The 21,915-nt window shown below is 35.0% G+C and overlaps 3 protein-coding genes across 4 annotated transcripts in view; all 3 read right to left on the bottom strand.

Moving 5' to 3' along the window:
• The window catches only part of LOC125832960 (tRNA ligase 1), a 37,164-nt gene extending 31,002 nt beyond the window's left edge, over positions 1 to 6,162 (bottom strand). Inside the window, exons 1-6 of the mRNA XM_049512126.1 lie at positions 5,953 to 6,162; positions 4,040 to 4,483; positions 3,906 to 3,956; positions 3,505 to 3,587; positions 2,112 to 2,211; positions 83 to 161 (exon numbers count right to left, since the gene is read on the bottom strand). Of these exons, the coding sequence (XP_049368083.1) occupies positions 83 to 161; positions 2,112 to 2,211; positions 3,505 to 3,587; positions 3,906 to 3,956; positions 4,040 to 4,483; positions 5,953 to 6,126 (931 nt within the window). The 5' untranslated portion in view covers positions 6,127 to 6,162. The remainder of the gene's footprint in view (positions 1 to 82; positions 162 to 2,111; positions 2,212 to 3,504; positions 3,588 to 3,905; positions 3,957 to 4,039; positions 4,484 to 5,952) is intronic.
• A 1,530-nt stretch (positions 6,163 to 7,692) lies between these two features.
• LOC125832964 (uncharacterized) lies at positions 7,693 to 12,053 on the bottom strand. 2 transcript variants are annotated; one of them, XM_049512131.1, is made up of 7 exons: positions 11,633 to 12,053; positions 10,048 to 10,239; positions 9,633 to 9,872; positions 8,847 to 9,064; positions 8,326 to 8,580; positions 8,030 to 8,206; positions 7,693 to 7,999 (listed from the first exon to the last, which is right to left on the bottom strand). In XM_049512131.1, exons 1-7 carry the CDS (start codon positions 12,036 to 12,038, stop codon positions 7,862 to 7,864), a joined length of 1,626 nt encoding a protein of 541 aa, XP_049368088.1. In that variant the 5' UTR covers positions 12,039 to 12,053; the 3' UTR covers positions 7,693 to 7,861. The 2 variants fall into 2 exon arrangements, with proteins under 2 accessions (XP_049368088.1, XP_049368087.1); XM_049512130.1 differs by having other exon boundaries at positions 7,693 to 8,206.
• A 4,680-nt stretch (positions 12,054 to 16,733) lies between these two features.
• On the bottom strand, positions 16,734 to 21,895 carry LOC125832976 (ATP synthase subunit d, mitochondrial-like). Its single transcript, XM_049512142.1, has 5 exons — positions 21,622 to 21,895; positions 20,508 to 20,589; positions 18,017 to 18,081; positions 17,143 to 17,229; positions 16,734 to 17,033 (listed from the first exon to the last, which is right to left on the bottom strand). The coding sequence occupies exons 1-5, from the start codon at positions 21,790 to 21,792 to the stop codon at positions 16,932 to 16,934; spliced, it is 507 nt and encodes a 168-aa protein (XP_049368099.1). The 5' UTR covers positions 21,793 to 21,895; the 3' UTR covers positions 16,734 to 16,931.
• Between the last annotated feature and the right edge of the window lie 20 nt (positions 21,896 to 21,915).

The following is a 21,915-nucleotide window of genomic DNA, read 5'->3' as shown; positions in this document are numbered from 1 at the left end:
TTTATTTTTTTGAAACTGAGACATATGACCACTTTCAAGGATATAATTTCATGGAGTTGTTAGGCTGCCTCTGAAACCTTACCATAATCATCTTGTGGGCGTTGTCCGTGGTCCCCCAACACCGCCGTGACCAACTCCATTGATATACACATGCGATTGCGCTGCAACAACCAAGGTTTATTAATTTGGATCTTCTATAAGAAGTCATAGCAAGAGTTTTTTCATAATGGTTTTGCACTAGAGTAACAAAATGTAGAGTGAAAAATGAAACATGATGCAAGAGAGTAAAATTAACACCAGTTGTGGATGAAATGGATAATTCTCTGACAATTGGCATCTCAGAGTGGTTGTTCCAATAAAGTGATATCATCTTAACAGTGATTGTAGATTGTATGCAACCTAGTCAACCACACTAAAGAGATGATTGCACCAATAAAATGATTGCACTATCAAATTTAAAATATAGGGAACAAAACTATTCCCCAGAATCTAGTGCAAGATCTACTTTGCGCAGCTGCTCACACATAGAGGTTTACCAAATTCCGTGAACTTTTTAAAGTCTCATCTCAAACTCCTTTATTTTTTTTATTCTCAAATAACCATCATTTCCTAGTATTCAAGTTCGGTGGCATTTTCAATGATTTTACAGAGTAACATAGTTAGGTAAAATCCTGGAAAAGGCAGTTTGATTCTGGTCTAGACACAGTTTAAAAATTCGAATTTGTTTAAGAAATGAATTGAGTACCCAACTCCTAGTTAGGCATTTGAATCTGTCCCTGTGTAGACTAATTCACAAGCTTCTTCTTTTAATAACCAGAGAAAATTTATGAGGGGAAATAGTCACAATTTGAAAATCAATGGATAATGGGTCTGCCCGTATACCCCTCTTCACTTAAATAACACTCTTTTGTCAGTGGGCGAATCTGGTTACCACTGACAAAAGCCCTGGGGGCAACTAATTCCACTTCTTGTGATCGAAAAAGAGGAGATGGTTGCCAACTTGCTATTCACTCCAACAAGCATGGGAATGCTTTCAGGCTTTACATGTTATCAAACTAATCCACGGTCTTCTTTTTCTTTTTGTTCTTTTTTCTCATACAAAACTAGGTTTTTTCCAATCCTAATTCCACCTCGCTTATCACTGCATACCCTATTCATGCTCAAAGTTTTCCACACAAGCTATTACCCAGAAGCACTTCGATCCAACAATTTTCTATCCTTTACCCATATTCTATGGCATTTGAACCATGGAGGGTGTGTTTTCCATCAACTAAGAAACTATCTTCTGCCTTCACCCAAAATATTGGTTTCACTTTCTTCCTCTCGATCAAACAAACTCTTTCAACCTTTCCCCTTTTGTGTCAACCCTGCAGATCCGAGGCTTGTTAAGGAGTACTAGATGATCACCAGGATTCATTTTACAGAAAGTACCAGTTGTCTGGGTTATATGGATTCATCTACACTCGGACGATTGTGTTTAAATGATGGTGGATGTGTAGAAATTTTTTCTGCCCATTATGACAGAAACCCTAGACTTCCATTCCAGTCTTTGGCAGCAGATCCTTTTTAATCTAATTTTATGACTATTACATTTTGCCTAATTAAGGAAATACAGGGTTGGACACTCCATCTGATCTGAACAATAGATACGCATATAATTTGTAATCAGTCAGTGAATCCAATTAATTCTGCACATCAAACAGAATAAAGGCCAGAAAGAAAACAGATAGAACAAAAGAGGAGATCAGGAAAGATGAGAAATTCGAGGGACAAAATCCACTACAAGTAAAAACAAAAGGAAGAAAACAGTAGAAATCACTCCAGTAATTGTCAGAAAAAGAGGATTTTCAAGTGCATGAGGTTGAAGTTCGAACAAAGCTGAAGTTTTTGAAAATAAACTAAACGCCAAATTTATTTTCTCCTGATAAACTACACCAAGTCTTCCTTGAAACAGTACAGCAGCAAGCTCTTTTAGTTCAGACTATATTTATCATTGATGAGTTTCTTGAGACTCATTCATGATCAGAAAACATTGAAGTGAAAGAATCAGCAATGTTTATAAAGAAATACTATGAATTCTCCTACATAGGGACTAATATTTAGTTCAATACCTCAAGAAACTCGTTGAACTCTGCTTGCTTCTTACTTGCTTGAGTACCCCATGTCTCACGAAACATCCGTCCAAGAACAAAAACACCAACGGCAGTATAGCTACAAAATGAAAATATTACAGCAAGCCTTAGTTGAGACTCAAAGAGTTTAACCACCATAATGATTGCCAGGTAATAGATGATCCAACAATATAGAAGGCCAGGGAAGTGTAGAATGGATGATTTTGCTGTAAATGGTACCACAGGCTATGTTGTTCAGACTCGTCAAAACGTCGCCGCACCCATGTCGGTCCTCCAAAAATGCACTACTTTTGGAGGATCCGATATGCACCCAGGGAAGCATTTTGAAGAGTCCAAGTGACATAGCCTGCAGGCCTACATCATTCTCTGCACAACATAAGAAGCATCAGTGCACAATATAAACCATCCAGAATGTAGTTGATCAGTTATCACACTTCAAAGCAGAAGATGAATGTCTTATTAAAGTCCCTCTCAAGCTCCATTGCTTTTTAACAATAGCACAGCCATGACTCGACAAAATTGTTTGAAGCAACAACCACTGAGCGTACAATTAAGAGTACCAAAAAAACAATAGTTACACCAATAATCTTTGTATACAAAACATGGTGGCATGCAAGTATTCAACTACTTGTTTTTTTTAAACCATGTTTATCATACTAACATAGAAATACATAAGAGGGGGACATAGACCTTACCTCCTATAGCTAGGGTACAGTATAGAGGGCAACCAAAAATATGGAGAAACTTATGGAAGAGTCCAGCCCCAACCAAGGTAAAATGCTTTACCTGGTTGGTGGTTAAAAGAGCATGTCTGACACAAGAAGTTTTGAAGAAAAAGGGGGTCATTATAGTTTCCAGGTGCTTCTTATGCAATGAGAAATGTTAGTCATCTGTTTTTACACTGCACTTTTACAGCACAGCTTTGGTCTCTATTTCTCAACATAACAGAGACAAGTTGGATTATGCTGGAGCATACTGCAGATTTGCTTAGCTGCTGGATGAAAAGAGGCGGCACCAAAGTCAAAAGAAGTGGTGGAGGATCATACCACAATGCATCTGGTCGACAGTTTGGAGAGAGAGAAATGGGAGGTATTATGAAGATAGATCCAATTCCACCCAGAAAGTTAAACGGAATTGTATAATATCTTTCTAGTTTTGGTGTAAAGAAGTAGGTTTTAGAGGATATAGATCATTTTGCAGATTTATCAAGATCTCTGTAAGTATCTTCTTCTCTATTTGTTTTTTCTTTATCTAACACTTTTTGATGGTGCCCAGCATGTCCTCAATGCTGAGGAATACACATTTACCAGTTTCAAAAAAATAGAAGATGTTTAAACCAAAAAAATATGCCATAATCCTAAGCAAAACATACATATTCCCGAAGCTATTCTTGGCATATGCTCCACCCTCATGCCCAGCATACATAAAAAGAGATCCAGAATGCTTAAGAGAGACCTGAACAAAAACAAGCTCCCGCATAAGCAGCATAAAAAACACCTATAAGAAACAAGTTTTAATAATTGAAGAAAGGAATACAAAAAGAGATTATGACAAGATAACCCCAGCTAGAACAACGACCAAGGTAGTGAAAAATGGTGCCTTCATCTTATAAAAATCTAACTTCCTAAAGTGATGTTTTCATGAAGGACCGAGAATTGTAAGGTAAACTTACCTCAAAACAGACCTGTTCAAGGAAAATGTACCTTCCCGATAAAAAGAATAAACGGAAATTAAATTAGCATATATCAAAAGCCAAACAAGATTGAGTCCTACCTCCACCGTAGCCAAGCCTTTGGAGACCATCTCTATCATCCTTGTCCTAATCTGAAAAACCATACTACTATTCTTGAATTTCCACTTTTAAGTGTCATGAACCACAGAGAAAGAGAAGTTGGAGAGATCACTACCTCCTGATCTGATTTCTCATTCTCAAATTTTGGGTAGAAAGTGGCCCTTATTTGGGCTCTCGAGAATGTGGAGTTATCTACAGTAAAATTTTCCAATAAACTACCCTTGAATAATTTGCTTAAAAGAGCACTTTTTGGTTCATTTGGTGTTTTTTCAGCTTCAATCTTTGGGGCTCCAGACACTGTTCCATATGATTTGGGTTTCCAGATGACTTTTTGATGTTGCACCGGTGACTGGGGTGCTAATCCAACGCTGCCAAACTGAAGAGATGCGACTGGAACACTAGACTGTGCACCACTTTCAGTAATATCCAAGGAACTTAGACGGTCGGTAATGGCTTCAGTAGTTGCAGCAGATACAGGTTCGACATTTGAAGACGAGCCTGGTACCCTATTGGAACTTGGCCTCACTTGCCATTTTTTTTCTTTATAACCACCCCTTCTCTGTAAATCAGAAAATTAAAGTGATTAAACTAGATCCAAATTTTAGATGCACTAACAGACACATATTATGACAAAAAAGGTAGAAAAAGATTGACAGAACGCATACTCCACAACTATCTTAGTCCCACCTAATTAACTAAACTACAAACACAAGTGTAGTGGCACAAGAAGCTCACATATGTAAGGTGGTGTGATGATGTCAAAAGAGAAACAGTTATGAAAAACAAAAGGTTTGACACAACTGCCATGGTTTGAAACTCCTCAAGGAAGTAGCAAGATTTAGATAAAATCAGCTAACCAAATATAAAAGAGGGATTTCTAGCTGTGGCGATCATATAAGCACAAACCATAAGCAAAGTTTCAAAACAGAACACACTGCACACTGGTGTTTAACTTTCCTCCCTAGTTAGCCAGTAGTTATATGACTTCCATTTTCAAGAAACTATTGGATTTCTTAATGAAAAATATTAACACATAAGGAGACAACAACAATTACCCCTCAATCCCAAATTAGTTGGGTCAGCTATACCAATCCTCAATATATGTCCCTCTCCATTTGCATTCACGGAAATAGAAATGCTTAAAATTTAACCAAAAAGATAATAATGGCAACATCCAAGATTAATAGTTAAGGAAACTACCACAATTTACCCCTCAATCCTAAACTAATTGAATCAGCTATACCAATCCCTAATTATTATTTTTTATGACAAAGAAACCCGCAATCACTACCCTTTGAGTGCGCACAAGGTAAATTCCGCTCTTGTGCAATAGCTCGCAAACTACACATGAGAGGTAAACCGCACTAGGCAAGCCCCGTTCGACGAGCTCAACCCTTTCAATTTGCATTTGAGGAATTAGAATATTTTAAATTTAACCAAAAAGATCATAGTGACAACGCCGAAGATTATCACAGACTCGTTCTTTTAGAATGCAATCTCAAAATTGGACATTCAGAAGCATACCCAAAAAAACAAAAACAAAAACAAAAAGGACAATATACCAATAGTACTCCATCTGTCCCTCTCAATTTATGTGAAAAAAAATCATACTCAAAAAAAAAGAAAAAAAAGGTCAATTTACCAATATCAAAACTTGATGAATAACCCAACAAATGTAATACTCCCTCTGTCCCTCCTCCCAATTTACGTGGAGGAAAAATCATTCTTTTTATAATGCAATCTCAAAATTAAACATTCAGAACCAATATACCAATATCAAAACTTACATCAATGACCCAATAAATATACAAAACCATACTCTCTTCATTCCAATTTACACAACATTTTTCATATCTCAAGATTCAAAACTGGGTGAACTTCAACCAAACATTTAAAATGTAATTCTTCCATCACATTAACATGAGTATAATCACATCTAATAATACTTCTCGTATAATTTTTTAACATTTAGTCAACTCTCAATAAGCAAGTATAACATAAATTGAGATAAAAAGAGTAATAATATACCTGATTGTTTGGCATGAGTGAAGAGAATAGTAGCGAGGTACTGTATGTGAGGGAACGAGATTGAAAGCGAAAGAAGATTCTAGAAGGGAAAAATGAGGAAGAAGAAGAAGAGAGATTGTGAGGGAGATGGAGTTTAGCAGTGAAAGAGTAAACGATCCTATGCGAAACCGACATTCAGTGCTATAGAAAAGGAAGACTCAACTGTTGTATTATATATGAAGCGAGAAATTTCAGGGGGAACCGGAACATTGAGGTAGTCTTCAATTGGGTTCCATATGGACAATACAATAAATTAATAGCTGGTGCAGACCACATTCTAAGATCGTGTCGGGTTCGAGAGCTGAGTATAAAGAAAATCTTACTCCTATATACCATCCTAAATTGGATTATGTTGTATGTGATTTGGATTAAGTCGAGCTTTGATGCGATTTTCGCACACTAGATGGGAAATGAGAAAAATAGATATTGAGCTTTTATTTTTAGAGTAAATGGTGGGGAAAAAAAAGTATTAACTTTTTAATTTTAATTTTTTGCCGATATGCTTAAGAGTTAAAGACTGAAATTAAAAAAATTATTTTTATATATTTGATATACTTTTGATTAAAATCGTGGATTTAAAAGTTTTTTTTATTTTTTAAAATAAGATAAACAAGTTGAAATAGAGGAAGTATATACTTGATTTTGGTTTTATACTTTTTTATAAGTTGTTTGTTTTCGATTTTCGATGGCTTTAATATAACATATTTTATTTTATTTTTACATGTAAAAGATGTAAATTATTTTCTTTTATTTTAATTTATAATTAATCATAAGAGATTATTTTTTTCACGAAAGTAATTTTCATTAAATTTAGTGAAAATTAATTGAACAAAATTACCCACTAAACCTAAAACTTCCCGACCTTGTTATTTTTTCGTCCATTACTTTTTCATATTTTCGTATGGAAAGATTATAATCGTCTTATCTTTGTTCTTTAAATTTTTAATTTTTTAAAAAGCAATTTTATCAGTTTCAGAAGAGATTAATGATTCATTTGCTAGAAAAAAGAAAGAGATGTGAAGTAGTAAGTAATTTTAATGGTCTTAAATTTTCTCTCGCGACTATAATACAATTTGATATTTATGAATTTTACACATGACAAGAGTTTGGAAAATTCTCTTCATAATTTTTATTTTTTTTGGTTATAATTGCCAATGAAAAAGAGAATTTATATTTACATTCTTTACCTGATGTGAAATTTGTGTTTCAACTCATGTTGCAATTTATGAAGTTTATAACATGAGTTGCTTCAAGGATTTATCATTATTTTAGTTGATTCATTCTTGTGTGTGAATGTGGCATGTTTTGATCATTCACCAATAAAATTTAGCTTTGTTTTAGTTGACTCACTCTCTTCTTCTTCTTTTTTCGTCCATTGTCCGATACCCATATTGGAGCTCGATGAAATTCAGATTTGCACCGAAAAATTTCACATTAGGATAAATCGCTCTCTAACAAAGGCAACTCCGTATCCAAGAGGACTCGAACCTTCTAATATCAGCCAAGGAAAATAATAGTTTTTCAACATTCAGTACACCATAATTAGGAACAGTGGAAATAATGTCTTTTATTCCAAACTTTCTTGGACATTTTTAATACAAAAATGTTAAAAAGGAGGAATAAAAATGAAAAATATGTAAATGTAAACAGAACCCAGCCTAATCAAAATATAATCAGAGACTCATCTTTATAGCTGTGATCTTGTAACAACAATAAGTAGATCAGACACTACATAAAATTGTATTAAAAACTGATCTTTCCTGTAACTATTTCCTCCTAGGTAATCTATGCTTCGTATTATTCACAAAGCTAGGAAGGAACTACAATGTCCATATAGATAATGGACAGTTGGGCAATCTTCGCGACCAAGCTAGTCGATGTAGTCCTCTTTATCAGGATTAACTACACTAGATACATTTTCTTCATCAGTGGCAACATCACCCAGAATAGTATCTTGGGTCTCTCCGTCATCATTTTGTATGGGAGATTGATCTGGTTCTGGTTCTGGTTCTGGTTCTGGTTCTGGTTCTGGTTCTGGGGTAAGAGGGCCTTGAGGTTTTCCAAAAACAGTGCTGAATATGTGTCTATGACATTCATCGCAAAAGTAAAAATAAGTAAAATGACCCTCGTATAAGAGCCTATGTACCATTGCATCTGGTAGGACTCGCTGCAAGAAATCACTTGTGGATGGCGGTACCACCATATCCTCCATTCCCTGATAAAATTTCAAAATTTTAGCTACTTTACACATGTTGTTCGTAAATATGTTCATAAATCATGAGGAATTATCTTGAATAAGGGGAACGAAAACAGGTAAAGGAGATGTGTACTAACCTGCCATACATGTATTTGACCAAGAAATCCAGTCAAGATTTCTTCTGTTTGACCAAATAGAGATTTAATCCAATGCATAATACCCTTTCCAGGGCGTTTCCTCTGCACTTTGAGGTCTGCAGGGCTAAAACCCCAATTTGAAACCTGTAAGACAGCTTCCTCTACAAATGGTTTTGCATTCTTTTGCCGAACAGATTCTTCTACATCTCTCTGCCAGAACTTTTCAAACAATGGATGCTCCAGCAAAGCTTTATCCTGGAAAGGTTAATCATTCTGTCAATTAGGCAAATGTTGATCTGGGAAAATAAATGTGCCAAAGCCACTCAACCTCCACCGAATCTTACAAAACAATGTTGTTTTTTAACTATAAATAAAGGGGTAAATGGCGTTTTAGTGATTTGAATTCTCTTTAGCTTTATTTCATTCATGAATCTTTCTTAATAATAAGATGTGCACAATCAATTTAGCGGGGTTACTCTTGTTACACTATTTCATAGTTGTTGGTCAAGAATGTCACTTACTCTTATTCCAAGAGACAAGGCAAGCCTTGTTTCGATCTGGCCATGGACTCCACTAAGGAAGCTTCTTCGGTATAAGTAAGGAAGTAGTCTTGGAAACTTCCTAGCTAATATATACATGTTTTTCTTCTTTGTTGTCCATTTCTTCCACATTTTACTCTTCTCCTCCTTGGTCATTCTTGGTTCATATGGACTAACCATTGGAGCGACCATGACGGCACCTGCAAATCCACTCAGGAATTAGATACAACTGAAAGAATATGAACCGAACCTAAATTTTGTTTTGCATGTCGAGTGAAATAGAATAAAGTATAATGGGGCTTCTGAAATCTTTGCCATAAATCTCAGGTGCAATTTAGTGTTTGAAGAACCCTAAGGACCCAGAATCAAGAAAGAGCATCAACAGTATCATCATGAGGCCTTCTTTCATCCACTGTAGAAGACTGGTGACCTTTCCAATTGCAAAAGTAGTTTTAGCCTTGGGCCTTCGTGGCACTTCTCTTAATGAGCATTATGTTAGTTGTAGTGTATCACTCATTTGGCAGGATTCATAGACTTTGTCAATACTTCTTATTCTTTGGCAATTTTTGTTGTGTCCATTTTCCCCTGAGAAGGTGCTACAGAGTTGTAAAGTTTCGGACTCTCCATGATAAACAACAAGCACGTTGACTGTGACAAGCTGACAGCAGCCAGATAGGTGGCTAGAATGATTTCTCTAAAGAATCTTGCATGTGAACTGGAGAGGGAAATGGCAAACAATTGTAAAAACAAGGAAAAAGATCATCTTACCTGCAATCCTGTCAGGGATGTATCTAAGGGCGGCCCAAGCATGCATGCATCCATCTGAGAATCCCACCACCCAGAATTTGTCAGTAACATTGACAGCATAGGATAAGTGTAGCATATCCATGGCTGATGACTCAAGGTTCCTGGAAGGATGAGGATCACTTTCTCCAAATCCTGGAAGATCATACGTTACCAAGCGAATACCATATTCTTGCAGTAGAGAAGTCTTAATGCCAGGTATTCCTGCTTGTTTTGGGGAGACAAACACACACCATTAATGAATATGCAAGAGCTTGTATAAACGACTTGCCAAAATTAACCACTTTAATCTATGTTTGTTCGAGGTGCAACCGAGAATACGAAGACGGATACATAGAATTGATTGGAAAGGTTTAACGGTTAATAATTAGTACAATACCTGCAAGCCGGGACGAGACGAAAGAATGCGGAGCAATCATAGAAAATCTAGCCAGCTCAGCAGGAACACCCTGCTGCTGATAAGCCAAATGTCTACCGTCTGGGAGCGAAATTCGACTAGCACTTGGAGGATGTATACACACTTTCTTGACCGATGTAGTTGGATATATATTATCATTACTTGCAATAAGCACTGTAGATTAGCCTTTATCAGTAATTGTATAAGTAAAGGTGTAGAAAGGGAGAACATGAGCAACCAGTCTGAAGAAAATAAGGACATTTGCAAACATAGGTGAGTTGATCAACAATTAAAGGGTACCAAATTATCAACCCACTCAGTAATCAAATTTTCACAAATTCATGTGGAACAGCAAGAGGAACTAAATATTTTTTTTTGTTCTCTCACAATTACTGCCAACATTCTAGTCCTGAAACCTTGTGAAGCTCAATCAGTAATCATGCACATTATTTCAAGCCACGTCGTATGTATTAATGGTTGTAGCACGTCAATCTTGCAATTTTCCCCTCCATATGCTCTGGTGTTAAAAGCTGAAAGGAGAAGCTGTGGATGACTGATTTATGCAGACAAGCCTTTCTCCATCCACATATATCAGACTCATGACCATAGTTCCTACAGTTTGTTGATCAATATCTTTCATTTTTTATTCCTTTTATAACAGCCTACTTTGTTAATCAACCATGGTAGATTGGAGTTAAGTCCTTGTATCCTACAGTGACTATGACTACAATCAGAGCAACGGTTTTCTAAATCTACAGTTAGAGAAACAAACCTCTAAACCATCTCACAACTGAATAACATAGTTTCTGAAATTCTAATCAGCAAAGACTAACAAAAGTCAAATGAGATAAATCAATTCTCTAAGGTGAGAAAATGTGAAATATGTTCTTTCCATTTTATCACCCTTCAGAATTCAAGAAGCAGCATGGTTTTCTAAATGCACTCCAAATAAATCTTGTTTTTCACATCAACGTAGTTAACAATGAGCTAGAAAGGCCCAGCAAAACAACTAAAGATTCAAACTTGTAACATAACAATTCCACCTGTGGCCAGAATTTGTCCCCTTAGGACCAATTTAACAAGTCCTAGAACCATTCTCAGATCCAAAATGACAATATCTCAGTAACCAGATAACTAAAGCAACACCATGTTGCACAGCTCAACTCCAAACCAACCTCTTCTATAAGAAATATGTGATCGAAATAAAAACTTCCCTAGGTGAAGAGAATATACAACTACAACAATATACCCAGTGTAACCTCACAACTGTAGTCCAGGGAAGGTAGGTTGTACGCAGACCTTACCTATTCTGATGCTCAAAAGAAATATTTCTATGACATCAAATAGCAAGATACAACGCAAATGAAGCAACATATAGTAATATACGTTGGAGAATAAGAGACTACACAACTACTAAGTAATAGTACTACTATCAAGGAGAAGAGTAGGACTATATATTACTTCAAAAATCAAAATTATTTGAAATTTTGTAAGCTCTTAAAAGCAGAGAAAGTTCACCAAAATTCATCCTACATTCCCTGAAGGATAGAAGCTAAAATCACAGTACCTGCAGAAGCAAGAAAAAGAACAAAAAATATCACACTCCAAGCATGTGCCGGATCGCGATCTTCCGGCAAATATTCATTCAAAAAACTCAATCTCCGGCAAACTTTACAACATAGCGGTCCAACTTTCCTCACAAGTATCGAATCCTCTCTAATCACACTCTGTTTCAACACATCCCTCACTCCCTTCCCAAACTCCACACTCATCTCCGCAAATCCTTTAGCAAACTCCACCGCATGAAGTTTCCAGTTCTCACCATCCTTACCTTTCACCTCCACCCCCGCCGGCCCACCTCCGTAACCACCTCCCACTGCCGAATACCTCGAATTATACCGAATTTCAGTATCACCGACTACACTACCTGTACCTTCTCTCCATGACGACGACGACTGGTTGACTTCTGACATTAAAAAATCCTTCCAACACCAAATCAAAAAAAAAGAAACTTCAACAACTAAACTGCGAGCTCCCTCTCTCTTCCTATTCACTTTCTCTCACTATACTATACATACTACTACACATATGCATAGATTCCTCTGTATGAATGAACAAAAATTGAATATATATTTTTCACTTCTCTGAGAGAAATGGAGTAAGCTTTTCTTCTGGATTTTGTTTTCGCCATTGATGATGAAAAAGTTTGAAGTTTTATATGTAGAAGAAAATTGTGTGGGGGATCAAAGTGTAATTAAAGGAAAATAGGAGGGGTCGTAGGTAGAAGAGAGTGATGGGATAAAGGGCTGAGATTAAGCCACGTAAGGAAGAACGGCAAAAGAAGAAAGTGGAGTAGAGTGAGGTGGTGATTGTTGTGGGGGATGGGGTAGTTGGTGGGGACGTGTGGTTTTTTGTTTGTTTTCATTGAGAGTTGAAAGAGTAAAACAAACATTTCGTATTAGAACTCGATTAAATTTAAAATTGTTCATTGTAAAAAAAAAATTAGAGCGATATTTTATTTTGAAGAAATTTCACAAATAGCCACTAAATAACTTAATTAGGTTACGTAGCTATAGTTTGCTAATTACGATTTGTAGTTATATGTTAGAGGAAGGAGAGAGACGAATTGTATTTATATATCTATCATATAATTGTATATGTATAATTTATATTTGTATATGCATTAGAGAGGAGAGAGGTGCACATAATTATTGAGTGGTAACTAATTCAAAATATAGTTATGTTAGCTAATTAATTATTATATGTTTGATTGTCTGCGTACTTTCTCCCTCAAATGCAAGATTTTTGAATTAAGCATGGAGGATCTCAATTATTATACTACAATTCATATTGATTGATAAATATTGTTATTGTGTTTTCGTATAATATAATGCATTAACAAACACTTAAACTTAATTTAAGTTAACAAATAAGTACTTTAATTTTGATAGTGTACATTCAGACATCTCAATTTGACGTTAACCGACAACTAAATACTTCAAGTCATCTGCATTATGTCTCGTAAACGCTCGATGATAATATATAAATTTTAAAGGCTTCGGAATGATCATTTTATAAGTTTAAATATTTTAATTGAAGTAATTTTCGAAATTGAAATATTATAACCATGGAAGAATAGCATGGTCCCCTCCATGCCCCACCAAAACCATTCCTCCCGGCGTCCTAAAATGGGTCGTAGCATGTGGATTTGTATTTTTATTTGACTAATTAACTAAATGATTCCTAAGTTAGTGCATTAGTTATATACTTTATTGGGTATTAAGGTATGTATTATTAATATCGTAATTTTTTAGATATTAATAATGCAAGAGGATTTAATGCATGCATTAGTATGGTTAGAGACTCAATTATCCCTCAAATTCCTTTTCACGGATTTTTCACCATGATATCATTGTAAATAAATATATTTATGTCATGCATGTTATTTTTAAGGCATAATACATAAACATGACCATTATCTTGGCGTCAACTGACAACTATGATTTTTAACTTTGAATGTGCACAAGTAGACACTTAAACTTGTATAAAATTGAACAAATAGCCACATCCGTCCTACATGACACCCTACATGGAAATTTTGTGTCCTACGTGGCGTCCTACATGTATTATGCCATGTAGGACACGTGTGTCCACTTATTTAATTTTATACAAGTTTAAGTGTTTACTTGTGCATACTCAAAGTTGGAGGGCATAGTTATCCGTTGAAGCCAAGTTAAGGGTTATGTTTATGTATTATGCCTATTTTTAATACATCAAATTAGGGGTATCAAAAATGAACCCAAACATAGGTAACCCGCCCAGAATTTTAAGGGTTGGGTTAAAGATAATTTGAATTAGGTTCAATCTCAACTCATTCAAGCCTAACCCATTTTAAGAGAATCCTCAATTGAGCCTAATTCAATCTCTAATTTCAACCCGTTTTAAAACTCTTTACTAAGATATGTTCCTATATTAAAGGTATGAATTATTATCTATTTAACATCTTTTAGGATTTATCCATCCATTTGCTACTTTTTTAAAAAAAATTAAAAAAAATCTTGAGCTGATATTGGAATTGTGATTATAAAAGTTAAATATCAATATGTTAAAATTATTGAGATTAATCTGGTCAAATTGGGCGGGTCAAGACCCAACCCATTTTTTAGCTCATTTGAGCTCAAAGTAAACTTGGGCGGGTCAAGACTCAACCCAATTTCTATTTCAACCTATTTTAATATCTTCAATTTCAACCCAACCCCCCCCCCCCCATTTAACACCCCTACACCAAATCAAACAAAGTATAAGTAATAATCTATGTGTAATTAATACAAACATGCATAACTAATACTCCTTATGTCCTATTTATTTGTCCATTTTTTACTTGACACAACCTATTAAGAAAATAAATTTGACATAACCAGCTTACCATTTTACCCCTATTAATTGATAGAATTCCAAAATTAATTTATTTATTAATTAAGGGTATAATAAATAAAAATATATATTGTATTTTCTTGATTTGTCAAAAATGACAAGTAAAATGGGACCGAGGAAGTACAAGCATTAGTATTGCAAGCGTAATGAATTAGCATGATTAAAGACATAATTATCTTTCGAAATATTTTCTACGATATTTAAAGATTGCGGTTTATAAATATATTATTTAAAAAAAATATGAAATAATACATGTTATTTTTAAAATATCAAATCAAATAAAACAGTTGCAATAATGAAAATGAAAGTGGCGCATGCTGAAAAAATTGGAATGTATATTGTAAAGAATGTTAACTTTTGGGGAGTAAAATGAAAATAATAATTAGAGAATGAAGAAAAAGAAGTGCACTTTTTTTATATAAAAAATAAAACATAAAAGGGAGAATAATTGAAAAAAAGAATGCACGTGGAATCTAATACCCATGATATAATAATTGGCCCCCCAAAAATGAATTATATTAGGTGGTGTAGTGGTCCAGCATACACAGACTGTAAATAACCTTTACATTAAATCTCACAACTCATTTTGATATGCCAATAAATACTTTCACACAAATCATGTAAAGTAAAAGAATGATGAAAAGATTACGACAAAATGTGGTGCAGTAGATGTGATTGTTTCTATCTTAATCAAATGTTTTAGATTTGAACTCTAAATATAGAATAACTCTTGGTAGAAAGCACTTCCTTTCGAATGAGATTCTACGTAGCGTGACTTCAGATATAATCGAGCTTCAATGCAGATACTACATATCGAATGAGAAGTCTTTTAAAAAGAGGAAGAAAAAGAAACCGTAAATAAATAAATCATGAATCTAACTCAATTTCGAAAGCTAATTCATGTATATTAAAGGACGATCTAATCTTTTTTTCGTCCCACATCAGAAAATTCAATATTCCACCTTATTCTTAAGATTGGATATCTGAAAAGTAGATAATTTATTATGAAGCTCAATATTGATAACAATAATTGGGCAAGCTCTGCTTTAATACTATATAAATTAAGTAATAAATTTTGAATCTACCTCGATCTCCAAATATTATTTCATGAGATAAGAAATGTATCAAGACAATATAAGAAAACCAACCATCCTTTTTTCTCCATCCCATATGAATTCTTCAACAAAATTTTGAAATTTTACACTCATCACATGAATTTGGTAGCAAAAAAATATTTTTGTATGAGAAAGTAAATTCAGTCACTAAAAATGTTTTTTAAGAAACAAATTTTCTAAAAAAAAAAAATCAAAAGGAAAAAACATGACTTACTAATGTCACTCAATAATTCTAGACATGATAAAATGGTAAGCTTTGTCCTCATATAGGGGAGAAGTTGTACTAGTATGGTTTGGCCAAAAAATAAATGTAGTATAGTCTCTATCCTAAGCTAAGATGATTACTTTGATGAGTCATCCTAGGCCCTAGCTATTTGAAGTTTGAAAAAAAAATAGAAGAATTAATTATACCTTTATATGTATGCCCTTTTCGTGGTACATGCTTTATGAACGTAGAAACTTGTTGGCTATTAAAATTATCCTAATTTTTTTAACGGAAACTAAGTTGACTTGCTAAGTGTAGAGCTAAGGATTCAACATCCCAACCTAAATTAAAAGGGAGCTCTAATTCAAAGTGTGGACTACTAATACTAAGAAAGGTCCGTTTCCACCTTTGAAGAAAAAAGATTTGATAAGTTGGTCAATTAGAGCCGATTATTTCCTTCATCATTTTGTCCTTAATTTAAAATTTCGTTATTTCAAATTTGAGCATGATATATACAGTCATTTATTATTATTTTTTAAAAAAGAAGAAGAATATTTTACTGCTTAAAGTAGATTTCTTACTTCTCTTTCTGTATTCGTAAAATAAATAAAAAAATATACTAAAAGCATTTATATATTAGGCAAATACTGGGGCTACTAGTGAACCCTACTGTCATTTACTAACATATTGTAATCCTATCAAAAGGCTATTTCATCTTTTGGCAAATTCTCTACTAAAAAAATAACCTTTTGAGGCAATCAAGCCAGAAATTGGAAAATAGAGACTGCCATCAACAAAGACCACAAAATAATATTCCACAAAAATGTTGAGAAATCGCGGTCAGAAAAAAGACTTGAATACACACTGAATGGTGAGCATTTCAGTATCGAAGAATTCTAGATTTCTTCAGTAATGGAATTATGATAAACTTGGCCACTCAAGACATCTTTTGTCTCCAACCAGAGCCAAAGTACATTGTAGCAGTCCACATTCTTTAAAATACCCCAGCAAATGAAATGAAAAAACAATTGTTTCTTCCCTTTTATTCCTAATAACAGAACTCACAGAATCCAACCCCACAGGAGGATCCAGAAAACTGCTCATTGAGCCAATTAGTAGCCCCAGTAGTCATTTCGAATTTCATCATCAAATTTCTTCTTTAACTCGGGATGCTTTGCAAAGTATTCTTCTGCTGTCATGGTACTGAGTTTTTTCTGTAAATCAAAACAGAGCTACACTTGAATATGCATATTGAGGAAGAGAAAAATTAAATTGATGTGTTTTACTGGATATAAAGGAAATGAAGGGGCAACTCTGCATCACCTTCAACTCTTGGACCTCGGCAACTTCCTTTTCTAATCTTTCAGACTCCTTGAGAGATTGCTTCTCAGCTTCTTTCAGTTCCACCAACTGCAGTTTTGTCCAAATAATTTCATTTAACAATTACTGGAACATGAAACTTCTATGTTTTTGAAACATGAAATTTCAATTTAGCATCAACACTTTTAGAACATGCACACAACATAAGCGGACACAAACATAGATCCTGTTGCAAGTACGAAATCTGATGACAACCAATAAAAAAATTTACATTTGAAACATGTAATTCACAAGATGATTCTTGTAGGATGAGTTGTTATCATTTTGTTAAATACCTTAAACCTACTTTGCCTTTTGTTCCATTTAGGGGCAGTTGAATGCCTCTGTGTGTGGCTGACTACAGCCTACTCATCTTAGAGAGAATCAAATTAGCACAAAAGTATTCAGTTCAGAGTATTGTTCAATTGATAGGACTCTATCTTACAACTTTCTATAACAATGGTGAATTCAAATTAGCACAAAAGTAAGGGTTCAGTTCTCAGTATTGTTCAATTGATAGGACTCTTATCTTACAACCTTTTTTTTTTTATAATAGTGGTATCTTGGCTTAACTTGGTGCACTTCGACTATTCTACAAGGCACCTGCTATCTCCCCACCAGCACAGGTACCTAGCAACTGTGTCCATCAAGACTTATCCCCCTTAACAGTGGGTGCATTTTGTTCTTTCTTACTCACCACTATTTTAGAACGAAGTCAATCATACAACTAACTATTCCACTAGTATATCAACAGAGATTCAATAATTAGGAAACAGAAAAGAAATTACAAGACCAAACTATCAGGGAGGGGAGGGAGTAGTAACATGATTTCCCTTACCAAAGCATCAAACTTGGGTTTGTATTGAGGAGTAACTGTGTCCTCAAACTTGGGGATCTCAATGCCTGCAAGACAACATTATTAAAACCACTAACTCAAGATAGGATACATTAGTTTGAACAAGAAACATAATAAATATAAGTTGAATCACCAACTTTAGATGATTGTAATTGCATCTTCCAAACAATATTAGGCAATAGGTATGACCTCCATAGATCCAACAGTGATGGAAGGTCATACATAACAACAAGGCTGTCTAGTGTTCAAACAAGAGAAAATTTCAACTGACTGCAAAGAAAATTGACAGGAGACAGGTAGGTGAAATTTAACCCATGAAAATATAACTCACCTTACTCACCCAAATTAGGATGGATTGGCTGGGCATATATTCATTGGTGGGTCATTTTGGTAAAAGATTGCAAGAAAAAATTCAGATGAAAGAGGGTAGAGGTCAAGTAGAAAGCACCCTCCACCTCCAACCTGACAGTTGTGGGTTCAAGCCACCATGTTACCACATCCAAATAAAGATAAGAAATTTATGTATCCAAAATGGTGTTGTGGAACAATCTGAGAATAAATTAACAAGAAGCCAAGAAGACTGATAGGGAGGAGCAGAGTATAAATTGAAATTGTTTTTCCCTGTGTCACTGAAATAAGGGAAAATCTAAGGGTCTTATTAAGCTAGAGGACGTGTGTATTTCAAACAGGATCTATGGCATTTCGTGAAAATTCTGAGACTAAAAAATCGCAATGGATTGAGTCCCTTGTCAAACACCATGAAATTTCACTCAACGAGCAGTTCAAAGAAAAAAGAAAAAGGAGTAACAATATTTTGTAAACCTGGTCAGTGGTCAGCAAACCAGATGTAAAGCAAGAATTTTAGAGCGCATACCATTAGTTTTGATAGGAAAGTTGCAGCTGATGTTGGTTATACTGGCTATTGTTCGTTGCTCATTCACCTTATAACAAAGTTAAGACTAAGTTTTCTAGTGTGAAAGGTTTGTATACATGACCTAGCAGTTGGAGAAGGGATGTCTCATTTCTTTGGGTCCAAAACATAATTGTAAGCATAAAAAGAGACAATTTTACACAAAACAAATAATTCATCAGAACTGTCCACAAAGATACTTCACTCTTTAGTTCTTTAGGATTTTATGCAAGACCTCAAGTTCAGACTTTACTTTAACTCCCCCTCACCCGGAGCTACTTAAGGCATAATCTTCTAAGGGCTCGTTTGGTTGGGGAACAAGTTATCTCAAGATTGTTATCCCACACTCAATGTGGGATAAAAATAACACTACAATCCCGCGATGATATCCCAACCAAACATGGGATAAACTCTTCCTAAAATTTATCCCGGATTAGGTATCTCTTATCCCCGTACCAAATGAGCCCCAAGTCTATTACCCTCTTGCTGACGGACAAAATCCAGGTTTTCTCACAGCTGTGTCAAGCTATCCAAAACTTAGTGCATCTGGTGGACATGACAGCTACACAGAGATATTAAGTCTTTCACATACTTAAGCCTGAGTAAAACAAAAGATAAAATCTTTCATAGTCAAGCAAACCAAAGTGAAAAACCTGGACCTTAGGCCATGTTTAGTTCTCAAGAGTATACTTGGTATTGTGAGTTTGTCACTTAACTTTTATGTAACAGGAATTCCTTGTGTGGCTAATTCTTTTTTTCACTTATTAATTACCAGTTAGTTCCCAGGAACAGTTCTATTTTCAGATAAATTATGGCAGAACTGGATCCATCAAGTTCAGGCACCTCACTTAACCTTCATTGCTCTAAACCTTCTCAGCTTCTCTACTGTGGAAGCTCAAACACACATTCGCCCCAACTTGCTACCAGCAAGAATATTTAACTTTTAATTAAAAACTCAAGAAAGTCCTCACTCTGGAACCTCCAGTAATTTAACATGACACATGACAGGGTCAGGCAAGCAGTAAATAATATGCATAGAGCTTATTAAAAAACTGCTCCAATACTAGATAGTAATATTCTCCGAATTATGCACCACATCAAACAACAAATATAACCAAACAAGCACATGTCATTCTTAATAATCTTCATTACGTAAAGAAAATGGAAAATGATATCTTGTCTGACAAAAGAAGTTGCACGAACAACTCATTCCAAAAACACTTCATCCTTAGCAGTATTAGTGATGACCATGCACTCAGTAATTGCTACACTAAAGTCCTTCAACAAGAATTTTAGGATAACTGTTTGGAAAATATGCTAGAAGAGTTAAACTTTTCTTTTAGCGACAATGATTTGATTATTTTCCATAAAAACACAAAGGAACAAAGATTAGGAGCAAGAAATCCTGTGCTTGTCTTCACTAGAATGAGCTAAAAAGAAATTTATGGTCAATATCTTGATTGAACTCTTATAATGCTGGATGCTATCACCGAAGAGACTACACAGGACACATAGTAAAGAAAAGATCGTAAACGCAAAAAAAAAACCTGATGTTCCACATACTTTCATAGGCTTCTTTGTACATGTCTACCAAGCGAGAACCAATTCCTTTCCTGTAATATTCCCAGTTTATGGGCTCAGGCTCCTGCATGATTAAGAAGTGAAGATCCCTTATGCGTTAGAGCTTCTAAATTTATCCAAGTTCAATAAATTAAACACATTAGGAAGAATTGGATCTCAGAAGTGTAACGATACAGAACAATGATGAATGATCAACAAACACCAAACTCAAATCATGCCGCCAAGTTTCCAATGCTTAGTTAGAAACTAAGTATGGCAACAAGAACATTCTAAATGGTACTACAATCAATTCGAGCAGTCAGATTTAATCCTTCAACCAACACAATTCCATACCTCGCACGAGAATATATAGCCTAAAATGACCAAGCTCTTGATAGAATCAATCAATCAAGCATGCCTCAATCCCAAACTAGGTAGGGCCACAATACAATCCTTTGTACACATTCCACTCTCTTCCAGCTATATAAATATATAGTCATAAATAAATGAGCATAAAAAAATTAGAGTTTCAATCAATCAAGTAAGCCTTAATCCTAAACTAGTTAGGGCCACAATTCAATCCTTTGTACACATTCCACTCTCTTCCAGCTAATATATCATTGAATGCCCAATAACAGTTCTCTAAACCAAAAGTTCTATAAAGCTCACACTAATCCCTACACTGACAGGTAAATCTCCAATCAAACAAAAACAACTGCTTGCAGATGTCAATCACCAAAACAATCCATCAATGAACACTAAATTGTTTTTTTTTTTTAAATGACAAGTCAAACGCACACCTAAAGTGTCCCGATTTTTCGAGTTTACCTATCAGGTGTTCGAGTTCCTTAGTTTCCTGCCTAAACTATCACCAACTATTTATCTAAACACACCTCAACTATCAATTATTCCTAAAAGATGGTGATATTTCAGGTAGAAAAAGTGAACACCTACTGATAATTGGTGATAGTTCAAGTAGTAAACTCGCACACCTGATATTAGATACGGAACTCGAAAAAACGAATAACCTAAATCATAGATCCAGTAATGAAACCCTAGATCTACATAAAAAGACAATCAATACATAATCAGAAACGAGAGAAAAATAGAGAGGTACCTGGCTGAACTTGGTTTGGAGTTGTGAGTTGACATCATCGAAAGCACGACGGAGGTTAGAAAACTCCTTGCGAGCTTCATCGGTGACAAGAAGCTTCGCCATTCCTTCCCAATCAATAGTACGGCCGGCCTTGAATGTCACATCGGCGATCTTCTTCACTGTTCCGCTCATTTTCGATCTCTTTTCTCTTCTCTCTTCGTAATCTTTTCGGCTGTCTGTTTGATATGGTGTGAATGTGATGAGATACAAAGGGCTTCCCCTATTCTCCGAATTTTAATTTAATAATTTTAACTT

This window comes from Solanum verrucosum, unplaced genomic scaffold (assembly GCF_900185275.1).
Source record: "Solanum verrucosum unplaced genomic scaffold, falcon-dt-bn FXZP01000016.1, whole genome shotgun sequence".
Lineage (NCBI taxonomy): Eukaryota > Viridiplantae > Streptophyta > Magnoliopsida > Solanales > Solanaceae > Solanum > Solanum verrucosum.
This window is presented reverse-complemented; position numbering and strand designations above follow the sequence as displayed.

Coding starts and splice junctions, on each gene's coding strand:
- LOC125832964 (XM_049512130.1), bottom strand. CDS start 12,038: ATGTCAGAAGTCAACCAGTCGTCGTCGTCATGGAGAGAAGGTACAGGT. Junction 10,240..11,632: donor TCTTTTTCTTGCTTCTGCAG/GTACTGTGATTT, acceptor GCTAATCTACAG/TGCTTATTGCAAGTAATGAT. Junction 9,873..10,047: donor CGTCTCGTCCCGGCTTGCAG/GTATTGTACTAA, acceptor CAAAACAAGCAG/GAATACCTGGCATTAAGACT.
- LOC125832976 (XM_049512142.1), bottom strand. CDS start 21,792: ATGAGCGGAACAGTGAAGAAGATCGCCGATGTGACATTCAAGGCCGGC. Junction 20,590..21,621: donor TCCAAACCAAGTTCAGCCAG/GTACCTCTCTAT, acceptor TTAATCATGCAG/GAGCCTGAGCCCATAAACTG. Junction 17,230..18,016: donor AACCCAAGTTTGATGCTTTG/GTAAGGGAAATC, acceptor ACAAAACTGCAG/TTGGTGGAACTGAAAGAAGC.